Source organism: Myodes glareolus, chromosome 5 (genome assembly GCF_982192425.1).
Source record: "Myodes glareolus chromosome 5, mMyoGla1.1, whole genome shotgun sequence".
NCBI classification, from domain to species: domain Eukaryota; kingdom Metazoa; phylum Chordata; class Mammalia; order Rodentia; family Cricetidae; genus Myodes; species Myodes glareolus.
This window is the reverse complement of record NC_142030.1, coordinates 104,776,054-104,788,567: the sequence shown is the minus strand read 5'-3', so window position 1 is coordinate 104,788,567 and position 12,514 is coordinate 104,776,054. Positions and strand designations below refer to the sequence as shown.

Genomic DNA, 12,514 nt, shown 5'->3' with positions numbered 1-12,514 from the left:
TGTTTCCATGGTAATTCTATTCCCATTAACTTGACAAGATTAATGATCACAATTGGCTTTGGAATCACAGAAGAGACATACCTCTAGGAGTGTCTGTGAGGGGTTTGCAGGAGAGGATTAGCTGAGATCCATCCCCAACAACCAGATATAAAGAGGTTTAGGATGTACTCCTGCCTCTACTGTTTCTTTCTGAACGAGTTCATCCACGGATGCTACTCCTTTTATTCTTTCTTGACATTACATTCTAGAACTTCAGTCTTCTGATACTGACTCAATAGCAACAACTTTCCAGGGAACTTCCAGGCTTTCAGTACTGGATTGAGACAGCTGAACTTTTCAGACTGAACTCTAGGCTTCCCAACCACTCGAACAAGCAAATAGACACTGTAAAGACTACCATGTAAGATAACCTAATAAATTCTATTTCTTTCTCTCTTCTTCCTCCCTCCTCCTTTCCACCCTCTTCTTTGTTCCTCCAGAGCACTGCCTAATAGATTTTAATTTTAAAGAAACTGCCAGTTTCCAAAGTTAGTGTATCTTATTGCATTTCCATCAGTAATACAATGTTTAAAAAGGTGATATATTACAAAAATCCTGGCATTAGAGCTTTTAAAAGAAAAGGCAGTTATGAGAGCTTCCTAAGACATTTATTTCTATTAGCTATCATATTTCTATTTTTATTCTATCAAAGTATTATTGAAGTAACTAATTGTGGAAGCCTATTAAAAATAATACACACTGGGGGGAAAAAACAAGATCAAATCCTTTAGGAGCTATACAAAAGAAACCTATTGATACAATGTATTGATTTTGAATTTGCTTCTTTCCCTAAATTCACTTTATTTAAAAGAGGAAAATCTTTGAATAACCTTGAGTACATTAAGGTTATTAATGATCAAAGTGATTTTTATAATCCTTAATTTATCATCTTAAGAAGAAACATGTTTTCTCTTTTTCCTTGCTTTGAGACACAGAAATCAAAAATCATAGTGGTAGCTCATCTTGAACAATGAGAGCAAGGACAACGAACAGAAGATGGCAGGATAAGACAAAGAAAAAATGAGTGTATAACCTTTGTGGAAGCCACATGCTTTGCTTGTACTAATTTAAACAACCACAGTACTGGATCGTTGGTTCAGTAGCCATGCATCTTCCAGCTCATAAACTGGCATGTCAATGGATGCATTTAAATAAAAACAGCAAGTGCAGATCTTATATCAACCCCAAGTGAGCATTCTTATGATAATATTTGTATATTCTCTAAGAAAATATAATAATACTTTTAAGAAGCAATATTGAAACAAATTATCTTGGTATCTTTTGATTCATTTTCAGTGAGCAAAGTAAAGTATAAATTGAACCACACATGAAAGCTGACTAGATTAAAACAGTTTAAAGGTTATTTAATATGAATTAGTATATTTGATAATATTTTGATAAAAGCAAAATTATTTGTAGAAATTCTTACCATGGAAAAGTATTCATTCGCATCCTGTTCTTGTAAATCAGAATTCCTCCTGACATCACTCCAATCATGATTTCATTGTTACTTTGATCCTTCAAAATAAACACATGACAATCTAAAATAATTAAAACAGGATTAGATTTTTTTAAAACACACATCGTGAAGATAACACAAAACTGAATTATACTAAACTACAAACCCAACAAATAAAAGGCAAATTTCAAAAAGCTTAAATGTGACAGTATTAAAATTTACTAATCTAGAAGCTGGAGAGACGCTTTAGCAGTTAAGCACTTGCTGCACAAGCATGAGAACCAGAGTTTGATCCTTAGAATCCCATGTGACCTTGGCAGCCCATCTCTAATTCCAGCCTTGGAAGGAGAAAAGTGATCCCCTGAGCAAACTGTCTAGCAAGACTAGCCATATCAGGGAACTCTGGGTTTAATCCTGCCTAACTGAATAAGAAAGAACAGTTATCAAGGATGATTCTTGTCATCAAATTCGGTCTCTATATGCACATGTACACATGTTCAGGTACACCACACATATGTAAGGACCTGTATACCACAGAGAGAGAGAGAGAGAGAGAGAGAGAGAGAGAGAGAGAGAGAGAGAGAGAGAGAGAGAGAGAGAGAGAGAGAGGAGAGAGGAGAGAGAGAGAGAGAGAGAGAGAGGGAGGGAGGGAGGAGAGAAGAGAAAGAAAAAGAAAGGAGAGGAGAGAGAAAGAGAGGGGGAGAGAGAAAGAAGAAAGAAAAAGAAAGGAGAGGTGAAAGATAGAGATAGAAAAGGGGAGGGAAGGGGAGGAAAAAAATCATTGTCCTAAAGTACAAATAATCTAATGATTTCTCTTATGACTAGGACTTTTTGGTAAAAGGCAATCTATAACAAAATATCTATAATACAATGGAAAACCCAGTAACTAATAATATATATTAACATCTTGGAAGAACAAAATAGACAATTCTTGGGGAGTTTCAAAGATCACAAAGAAGAAAATGTAAATTACATTTTGAAGAATGTGTCAGAGTTTTCATATGATAATTGGCAGTTTGAATATTAATGGATCCCCATAACCTCACAGTGACTGGCACTATTGAAAGGTGTGGCTTTGTTATGTCACTGTGGGGGTGAGTGTTGAGGTCTCACAAATGTTCAAGCCATGCCCAGTGTGAAAATTCACTTCCTTTTACATTCAGATCAAAATGGAGAATTCTTCTCCAGCACCACATCTGCTTGAAAGACACTATGTTGAATTAACCCTCTAAAAATGTAAACCACCACAATTAAATGGTTTTCATTTAAAAGGGTTGCCATGGTAATATCTCTTCGCAGCCATAGAAATTCTAAGATAACAACCCAATTTGAATGGACTATTCTGTGTTATTGAGAATGAAAAGTCTCTAAATATTTTTCTTAATTGTCAATCTTGAAAAGTTTTGCCTTTTCACTTGAAATAGTCTATAGACAACCTGAGAGCAAACATACATTTATTTCCTGTAATACATCTGCCCTGAAGCTAAACCACATTAGTGAAACAAATCCTTTAAACCATAGTTTTAATACTTTTTTCTTTTCTTCATATCATTTCTTACTACCTGTAATTTTTTTTTCTTTTCCAACAGAACCTAAATAATAAAGAGTAGAGTTTTTTTCTGTCATCTGTTCATTGAACTCATCTGTAGAAAGAACAGTTCCCAAAAAATCTTTACATATATGTCTTAGCTCTTCAGTTTGGCATAGAAGTCATTGAAACAACCATAACACTCCATTTTATCTTGTTCTTAACTAGTAAATATCAATTCTAGTCAGGTCACTTCAGTTTGATGCTATATTTTGAGATACCATAATTTCATGTTTTATTAATGCTGCTTCCAAGTCTTATGTTTTTCTGCCTAATCAAAACAACCCAAGTTGAAGTCTAAATCATAAACTTCTCAATAAAACCTTAATTAACACCCACACATTTCTCATATTTATCTGTCTCTTAAAACACTTATCTGAAATACCTAATCTCTGTCAGTATAAGTCAATGGCAAACTCATTTAAAACTCATTTTGGATCCAGGTGAATGCCTTTAGTAACAGTTCTCAGGAGGCAGAAACAGGCAGATCACTGTGAGCTTGAAGTCAGTCTGGTCTACAGAGTGAGTTCCATGACAACTAGGACTGTTAGATAGAGAAACCTTGTCTCGAAAAACAAACAAAAAAAGTTTTGGAAAAGATAAAAACTACAGGATTAGCAAGAGACAGGATAAGGTAAGTAAAAAATTGACTACAAAGGCACAACAGAAGCCCGGGAGTGGTTATACAAAGTCAAGTAACTACTAAAACTCCAAGAATGAACATACACTACATACTATCTGGAAAGTAACAACCCTTTGTGAATGCCCACAAATTCTCTCTGCTTTCTTTTAATTTTAAAAAGTATGTGCATATATTTCTATTTAAATATCTATTCTACTAGAAATCAATATTCTCTGAGACTGCAATGATCGGATAAACCTTAAAATTGACATCTGTGATTTAGGGAGATCAGCAGCAAATTAAAAGAAACTTTTTATGTATCATTGCTCTAACACAAAATTTTGCCTAGTAGGGGTACTTTTATTTATTTAGTTTTTAATTTTTTATAGATTCTATGATTTCCATCATGCATCCCGATCCACTCATTTCCCTATCCCTTCACTTCTGCACTCTGTCCTTGCAACCTCCCACACAAAAACAAAATTTAAAAGTAAAAACAAACAAAAAACAAAAGAACAAAAACAAAATCTTGGCGTGGAAGCTGGAGTGTGGCCCAGTGAGTCATATATCTTTTAGTCTGTGTTCATTGCAAAGAGTCATTGGTCTGGTTTGAGGCCTCTGGCTTCTGCTACACCCTCCACACTGGGCTCTCATTGGGACTCCTCTTGGATATCCTTTTGTTGTCTCATGCCATGGATATTCTGTAGCTTTGGATTTGCAGGTATGACCCCTTTACATGCTCCAAAAGATCATAGATGAGATGGATGCTGGGTGGGCTGCCTTGTAGTCCTAGTACTGAGCCTGGGTGGCAGATGGATTGGTCAGCCCACCAGCTTTCCCTCATCATCACCATCTGTTCCAGCTAGCTCAGTCAATGGAGTAGACATTTCTCCTGCTCTCACACCCTTCAGTGCAGTTCAGTCACACTCATACCACCAGGGCCAACTCTACCTTTTTGCCCAGGCAAGGTGCAACGCCCGCTCTTGGACTGCTGTACTTGGTGAGGGACAGGATCAGCTCTCCCATTCTCATGTCCCAAGGCTAGTTCTCCCACCTATTGCAGGTGGTGGGACTGGGGGTAGGAGGATCTGTTTCTTTTTACCTTAAAGTTGCTATTGACTGACAGGTATGATGGCAAACATCTTTAACCCCAGCACTTGGGAGGCAGAGGCAGTCCTATCTCTTTGAATTTGAGGCCAACCTGGGCTATAGAATGAGTTCCAGGACAGCCAGGGCTACACAGAGAAACCCTGTCTCAACACCCCTCCCCACCCCCAAAAAAACTGTCATTGACTTTCCCTAGTCTACAATTCCCTATTCTTATCATTCATATAATCTTCTCGCAATTGTGTGTTTTTTCACATGTGCCATGTTCTCTTTTTGATTTCAAACTTCCATTCGTGCTGACTGCTCTACAGTAACAAGAAGAAAATCACTCTCGTGACACACTCCCTTCTTTCAGCATAAGTGAGTATACTACTAGAACCATCCAGGGGCTACTATATCGTTTACATACTGCTGCCACACAATCCCACAACATCCTGTACTTTTCCCCTCAGTCTCATGGACGTAACTGTTAATACAAGATCCTATCCTGTGAGTTTTATGAGGGCAGGAATAATTATTTTATGTACTAAATAATGCTTGGAGCGAATCTTGTAGAAAGCACAGAATATCCCCAACACAATGATGGCTTAAAACATTTTAATCTTGAAGTGTGAAATAAATAAGTTTGCACCACTTGAAAGCAGAGAGCAAACATTTCCCCTTGCTTGTTATTTCAAATACACTTTTGCCTATGATATTCAATTAAAACTTCAGTTTTCTTTCTGTGTTCCTCTTTTTGGAAAATTCCCATTATATTTACTGAATGATCTTTTGAGGTCTTAGTATGCACATCTAAGACATAATGCCTCTTTTTAGCCTTTAAAAAATATTTTGGAGGCAGGCAGTGGTGGTGCACACCCTCAGTCCCAGCACTTGGAAGGTAGAGGCAGGCAGATCTCTGTGAGTTCAAGGCCAGCCTGGTCTACAATGCCTGTTCCAGGATAGTCAGGCAGGTCTGTTTCACAGAGAAACCCTGTCTCGAAAAAGCAGGCAAACAAAAAAAAAATTTTATAAATAAATATATAATATAAATATATAAATAATATAAATAATAAATATATATAACTATATATTTAGGCTTGCCTGGATGAAGAATCTTACCTCAAGTTCACAGTGCACATATGATACGCCACCATGTGGAACAGTTTTTGTTTGGTTTGGACAAAACATGTTCCTAAATAGCTAACTACTTAAAATTTAAATACCTTTAACCTGACACTCTACATTTACTACTGTCTCAGAAACTTTTTACCATCTAACAGTTTAAACAAGTGAAAATTGCTAATTAAATCAATAAATAACAATACAGTGAGTTATACGAGATTTAGTTAACCTTGCATTTAAATTTTTTAAGGTTTAATATTTTTTGCATTTAATGGCCAAGAATCTCTACAGAATAAAAATCACTTAGAAAACTGCAAATGAGTAAAACTCCCTTTTCTCACCAGTTTAAAGCATAAACTAGTCTAAAAAAATGTAGTTACATCAGTTGCAAACTTTCCTGTAATAAAAAGCAAAATCTAGCTGTACAAATACAATGAGAGTATGTAATAAACCTAATCTCTAAAATAATAAGCCCCAAGGAAAATAAAGGGCTATTTTTTAAAAAGAGCAAGAAGTTCAAGAGACACTTAAAGAATTACAAGATATTAATCGTTTGAGGAAACCATCAGGTCTTTTAAAAAGTGAGACAGACATATGATCTTGAAACATAAGAAGTAGAGTTCACTGCTCCAGACCTGATTGGGTGAGGCCCTGAAAAACAAAGCACTAGAGGACAGAACTCTGAGTAAGGACTTCTGCAGTGGACTCTGTACCTCCATGTGTCTGTGTATCAAGGTAAATTCAATAATGTATCTAAGGACCAAAAGGCTACCTTCCGACTGGGAGAAGATCTTCACAAACCCCTCATCAGACAAAGGTCTGATCTCCAAAATATACAAAGAACTCAAGAAACTAGACACTAAAACTCTGATTAACCCAATTAAAAAATGGGGTACTGAACTGAACAGAGAATTCACAACAGATGAACTCCGAATGGCCAAAAGGCACTTAAGGTCATGCTCAACCTCCTTAGCGATCAGGGAAATGCAAATCAAAACAACTTTGAGATATCATCTTACACCTGTCAGAATAGCTAAACTCAAAAACACCAATGATAGCCTATGCTGGAGAGGATGTGGAATGAGGGGAACACTCATCCATTGTTGGTGGGAATGCAAACTTGTGCAGCCACTGTGGAAATCAGTGTGGCGGTTTCTCAGGAAACTGGGAGTCAATCTCCCTCAGGACCCAGCAATTCCACTCTTGGGAATATACCCAAGAGATGCCCTATCATACTACAAAAGCATTTGTTCAACTATGTTCATAGCAGCACTATTTGTAATAGCCAGAACCTGGAAACAACCTAGGTGCCCCTCAATAGAAGAATGGTTAATAAAGGTGTGGAACATATACACATTAGAGTTCTACTCAGCGGTAAAAAACAATGACATCTTGAATTTTGCATGCAAATGGATGGAAATAGAAAACGCTTTACTGAGTGAGGTAAGCCAGACCCAAAAAGAGGAATATGGTATGTATTCACTCATATGTGGATACTAACCAAAATTAAAGGTCTTTGAGCCGATTATTCATGATCCTAGAGAAGCTAAATAAGAAGGTGAACCTGTTGAAAATCAAGTAGCTATCTGCCTGGAGATTGGAAATAGACAAGAGTCCCAGGTAACCTCGGGTGCATGGGGGGGTGGGAGGGTTGTTGGAAGGGGAGAGGGTTAGAGAGAAGGGAGTAGGGGAGGAATGGGGAAAGCTAGGTGGACTGGGATGGGGGGAGGGAGGAAGGATGGATATGAGATCAGGGAAGAATATATTTCAACTAAGGGAGTCATTTTAGGGTTTACAGGAGACTTGATTATAAATGGGATCCCAGGACCAAGGAGAGATCCCCAGACTGTTCTCTAGACAGAGGAGAGGGTGCCTGAACCGGCCTTGGCCCATAACCATACTGATGAATATTTTGCTTATCACCATAGATCCTTCATCTGACGATGGATGGCGATACAGTCGGAGACCCACATTGGAGCACCGGACTGAGCCCTCCATGGTCCAAATGAGGGGCAGAAGGAGGAAGAACATGAAAAAAACTCAGGACCGCGAGGGGTGCGATCACCCTCTGATACAAGGGAACGGATCTAATGAGAGCTTACCAAGGCCAGTTGGACTGGGACTGAACGAGCATGTGATCCAACCAGATTTTCTGAATGTGGCCGGATTCTCTGAATGTGGCTGGCCCGGAGCCTTTCTGAAAAGCCACTGACAATGACACTGGGACTTGTTTCCTCTGCATTTACTGGATTTTTGGGATCCAGTCTGTTTGGATACTCACCTTCCGGGACCTGGAAGGAGGGGGGAGGAACTTGAACTTCCCACAGGGCTGGAATCCCTGACTGCTCTTAGGGATGGAGAGGGAGGAGGAGGGGGAGGGGGAGAGAGGGAGGGGGAGAGGGGGAGGTGTTGTGAGGAGGGGCGGAAATGGAAACTTTCATAATTTAATAAACTTTGAAAAAAAATAATGTACTAAGGAAAATCAAGGCTTTTCCCTTTCCTCCCCATTCCGCCTAATACTAGCCTAATTAGCCTCAACAATAAAAACTCCACTGCTGACTCAACTGATGACTATAATTCTACTGAAAATGGTTGTACTTTAGGTACTTAAAAGGAATTTAAATCTTGATAACTCACAAAAAGAAATATAGCTACATATGATGGACAGTCATTCACAAACACCAGGAAAAGGGTAACAACTTCTGAAAGGAAAAATGTTTCACACAAGATAAACATTACACTGTGAAATGCCACTTTAATAAAGAAATGTCAGACAAATACAAACATGACACATTGATATTCTTTATTTGGGGCTTTACAAGTAAAAAATGACCAGCTCAGTGTTGTAAACCTTAAAGAATGAAAGTTTCAGTGATATGACAGCATCTTGCATGATCACGATTATCAAATATTTATACAAAAGTACTTTCCTAAAGCAACCTTATGTTTAAAAAAAACACATATTCTAAAACTACTGTCCCCTTACAGTCTACAAACATGGTTTTTACAACATAAACAACCACCTGGAAAATATAAGAACAGTCTTTGTGCACCAACTTTTTTGAAAATATTTATATTGGGAGGAAATTTTTATTGCAACTATGTCAACAGCAAACACAAATTATCCTGTTACCAAGTTCTCTCAGAGAATTAAAATTTTGAGGAGTTGGGAAGTAAGAATAAGAGTACTTGCTCAACACACACAAGGCCCTGGTTCAATTACTCCAGCCCTATACACAGACAAAAAGATTTTAAAATCTTTGAGACTAAGGAATGAAGCCTAACTCAACATCTAAGTAATTTTTCTTTACTTACCCTTGCATAGTGGAATTCAACTCCATAGAGTTCTAAGGTACGTGCTGTGTTTAGGTAATTAAATTCTGCTTCTGCAGGAGATAAGCCACTGTAAAGAAAACATCAGGTCAAAAACTAGATCCATAATACAAATTGTCAAATAACAAAAAGATTATGTAAAGAAATGAAGAATCTAACTAAGCACCAAGTAGGAGTACTCCTTTTAGTTTTTTGTAGTAACATCTAACTTACTCCGCTGGCATCCTTTTACCATATTAATTTCTTTATTTTCCAGAACTATAAAAATACTGTGAGTCCAGGGGTTTATGAGGTTATGACCTTAAAAGAGAACCTACTACCATCCTTTTACTAGACTACTATAATTCCTCACTACAACCTTAAATTTTTCTTTATTGCAGTTAAGTATAATTCTCATTCTTTCATCAAAGAAACTTCTCTTTACAGTAAACAGAGCCCATCAAAAAAAATCCGTAACAGGTCATAATACAGAAAAAACAATAGGTCATAGGGGACCTAGTCCCACTAAATACATCTATAACACAACTCCTGAACCTAAGAATAGGAGAACATTGAGAAAGAGGGGGCAAAGACTACAAGAGCCAGCAAACCAGGAAGTCTCCTGTGAGATTCTGTTTCCTAGAAATAATAGAAAAGCTTCACCTGTGATACTTCAAGAATATGGCTGCTTAAACAAGACCTGAACGATGGTGATATCAAAAGACACACTAACAGAGAAAGGGGAAATTTCATAAGGTCTCATCCACAAAAAACAATTAATGCCTGCTAAGAAGGGAAAAATTAGTCTTTTCCAGGGAAGAACCGTCTAATTGGTTATCGAATACCAAATGGTTTGTCAGTCCTGAAATCACATACACACAGGCCACACGAAGCAAGCTGTACTCATACATTTTATGCCTATATATGTATATATATATGTGTGTGTGTTTATGCGTGCATAATAGATTTATGTATTATATATAACTATAATAAAGAAAAAAGATATCAATTTAAGAGTGAGTCAGAGGAGCAATGAAGGGAATAGAGGGAGGAAAGAAAAGGAGTAAAGTGATAAAATATTTTAATTAAAAATAATTTCTAGAGACAGTGGCAATTAGAAAGAAACTATTGGAAAGTATTACAGGCCAGAAAAGAAAATAAAAACAATAGGCAAGTCTTAAAACCTCTGACTGATCTTATAGCTGTTAACAAAGCTTCTTAACTTTCAGATATAACTCTCAAATCTTTCTCACAACAGTTTATCACCATAGCCACACGTAAAACCTACAGGGAGTTTCAACATGCGACACTGTCACAGAATACACAAATACAAGTATCAAGAGGTTTTTAGAGCAACCTTGTAGCCTTAAATTTCTTTAGTCTTTAAATTTCTGTAGTCTTCAATTTCTCTACTTTAACCTCTAAACTATTTATTTCTTTTTACTATATATTTCAAAACATATATATAACAGATAGTATAATACTGACTGAAGAAATAGTCTTTCATCTGAGATGCATAGAAGTTCAATTCCACAGTGAGGCTAAGGTCCAAGTTTCATATTTAAAAAACATTTCTAGTGATTCTTAAAACAAAAATTACAGGATTACTCTAAAATACAGTCTTTTAAAAAGGTCTACTCTATTTAATATCCAGTTCTAATGAACTTAGTTATATGGTGTTAGCAGGCAATATAGCAAAGAATAATAAAAGCTAAGATATCAACCTTTGCATCACTGATACTGAAAAGGTCAATGCATGATCAAAATGAATGACCCTTCAACAACAATAGTCCTTCCAATTAAACTTAACTCTGTTTTTGTTTATAGAGCTGAAAAATCAGCTTTTCAAATTAGCTTGTGTAAAGTACAAGCCTTGTCCTTATTTAAGGAACTTTAAAAGGGAAAATTTAAAATTCCAAAACCAATCCTTAAGGCCAGGTAGGTAGTAATGGCACACAACTTTAATCCCAACACTTTGGGGACAGAGGCAGGTTGATCTCTTTGTGAGTTTGAGGACAGCCTGGTATACACGGTGAATTCCAGGACAATCTGGTACCGCAAAGATGTTGCCTTGAAAAAAAAACAAATGTCTTCTTGAAAAAATGTCACAAGGAGCTGAAGAGTTGGCTCAGCAGTTGAGCTCAGAAGAGTATTTGTTGCTCTTAAAGAAGAGCCAGATTCAATTCTATACATGGCAGATCACAGCCAGAACCAGAGGTTCTGACACTCCCTTCTGAACTCCTTGGGTACCAGGAAGGCACGTGGTCCATAGACATACATGCAGGCAGAACACTGATACACATAAATAAATAAATAAATCTTTTTCAAATGTCACAAAAGATAAGACTAAAATAAAATCAAAGTTGAACACTACAGTGAATGAAACAAGTCAACTGCCTTTAAATGAACATTAAAAGAACTGCAATGGGTTGGTACTTTTCTCCTCCTTAGTCATTACCAAACAGAGTCAAAATCTTTCAAATATCTAAAAACTAAGAAAATTATCAAGTCCATCGCTATGCATATTATAAATACATTACTCTAAAATTTTCGTTTTTAAAATTAAAGCTTTATTTTATTTTTAATTACATGTATGTATACTTATGGATGGGTATGTGCACGTGAGTATGGGTGTCCACAGAGGCCAAAAAGGGCATTAACATCCCTTGAGCTGGATGTTAATTGTCATTGTTGTGAGCCACCTGATCTGAGTGCTTGGAACTAAACTAGGAACCTTTGTAAGGGCAACAAAGCACTCTGAGCCATTGAGCTATTTCTCCAGCCACCTAAAATTCCTTCTCAAAGAACTGACAACGTTATATAAAAGCAGATAGACTCGATTTATATATAATTTATGGCTGATAAAGAAATTAAAGCAAGGCTCATATATTTTGTGTAATAAGCAATGAAATGCTTTTAGTATAAATTTTATATATATATTTCTTTATAATATATGTAATATAAATTTCTATACTATATAAACACAACAATAAAATTAAGAATGATGTGAAACAATTCTTTTTCTAGAAAGACTGCCCATAAATCTTACCAAATAAGCAGAATATTAAATAAATGCTTACATATGCTGCTGATGTAACTTTGTAATTTCTTTTTCAAAATCTTGAGGTTGACTGGGAATGAAAGAATAATCTGAGAGGTAGCCTGGCAAATTTTCTGACTGATTGTAGTCTCCAAGTTCAGCTAACAAGAAAAAGAAAATATCATTTTTCATAAATATTTTAATTGTACTCAAATCAACAATGTCATTAATTTATATATACTT

The 12,514-nt window shown here is 36.5% G+C and overlaps 1 protein-coding gene across 5 annotated transcripts in view; it reads right to left on the bottom strand.

Moving 5' to 3' along the window:
- The window catches only part of Ptpn4 (protein tyrosine phosphatase non-receptor type 4), a 171,538-nt gene that overhangs the window by 68,586 nt on the left and 90,438 nt on the right, over positions 1–12,514 (bottom strand). For all 5 annotated transcript variants that reach the window (XR_015001474.2, XM_085688356.2, XM_085688357.2 and 2 more), the window contains 3 exons: positions 12,312–12,432; positions 9,235–9,322; positions 1,469–1,557 (listed from right to left, as the gene is read on the bottom strand). Coding sequence is in view for 4 of the 5 variants with exons in the window: in XM_085688356.2 (XP_085544482.1) it covers positions 1,469–1,557; positions 9,235–9,322; positions 12,312–12,432 (298 nt within the window). In the remaining variant the exon portion in view is untranslated. The remainder of the gene's footprint in view (positions 1–1,468; positions 1,558–9,234; positions 9,323–12,311; positions 12,433–12,514) is intronic.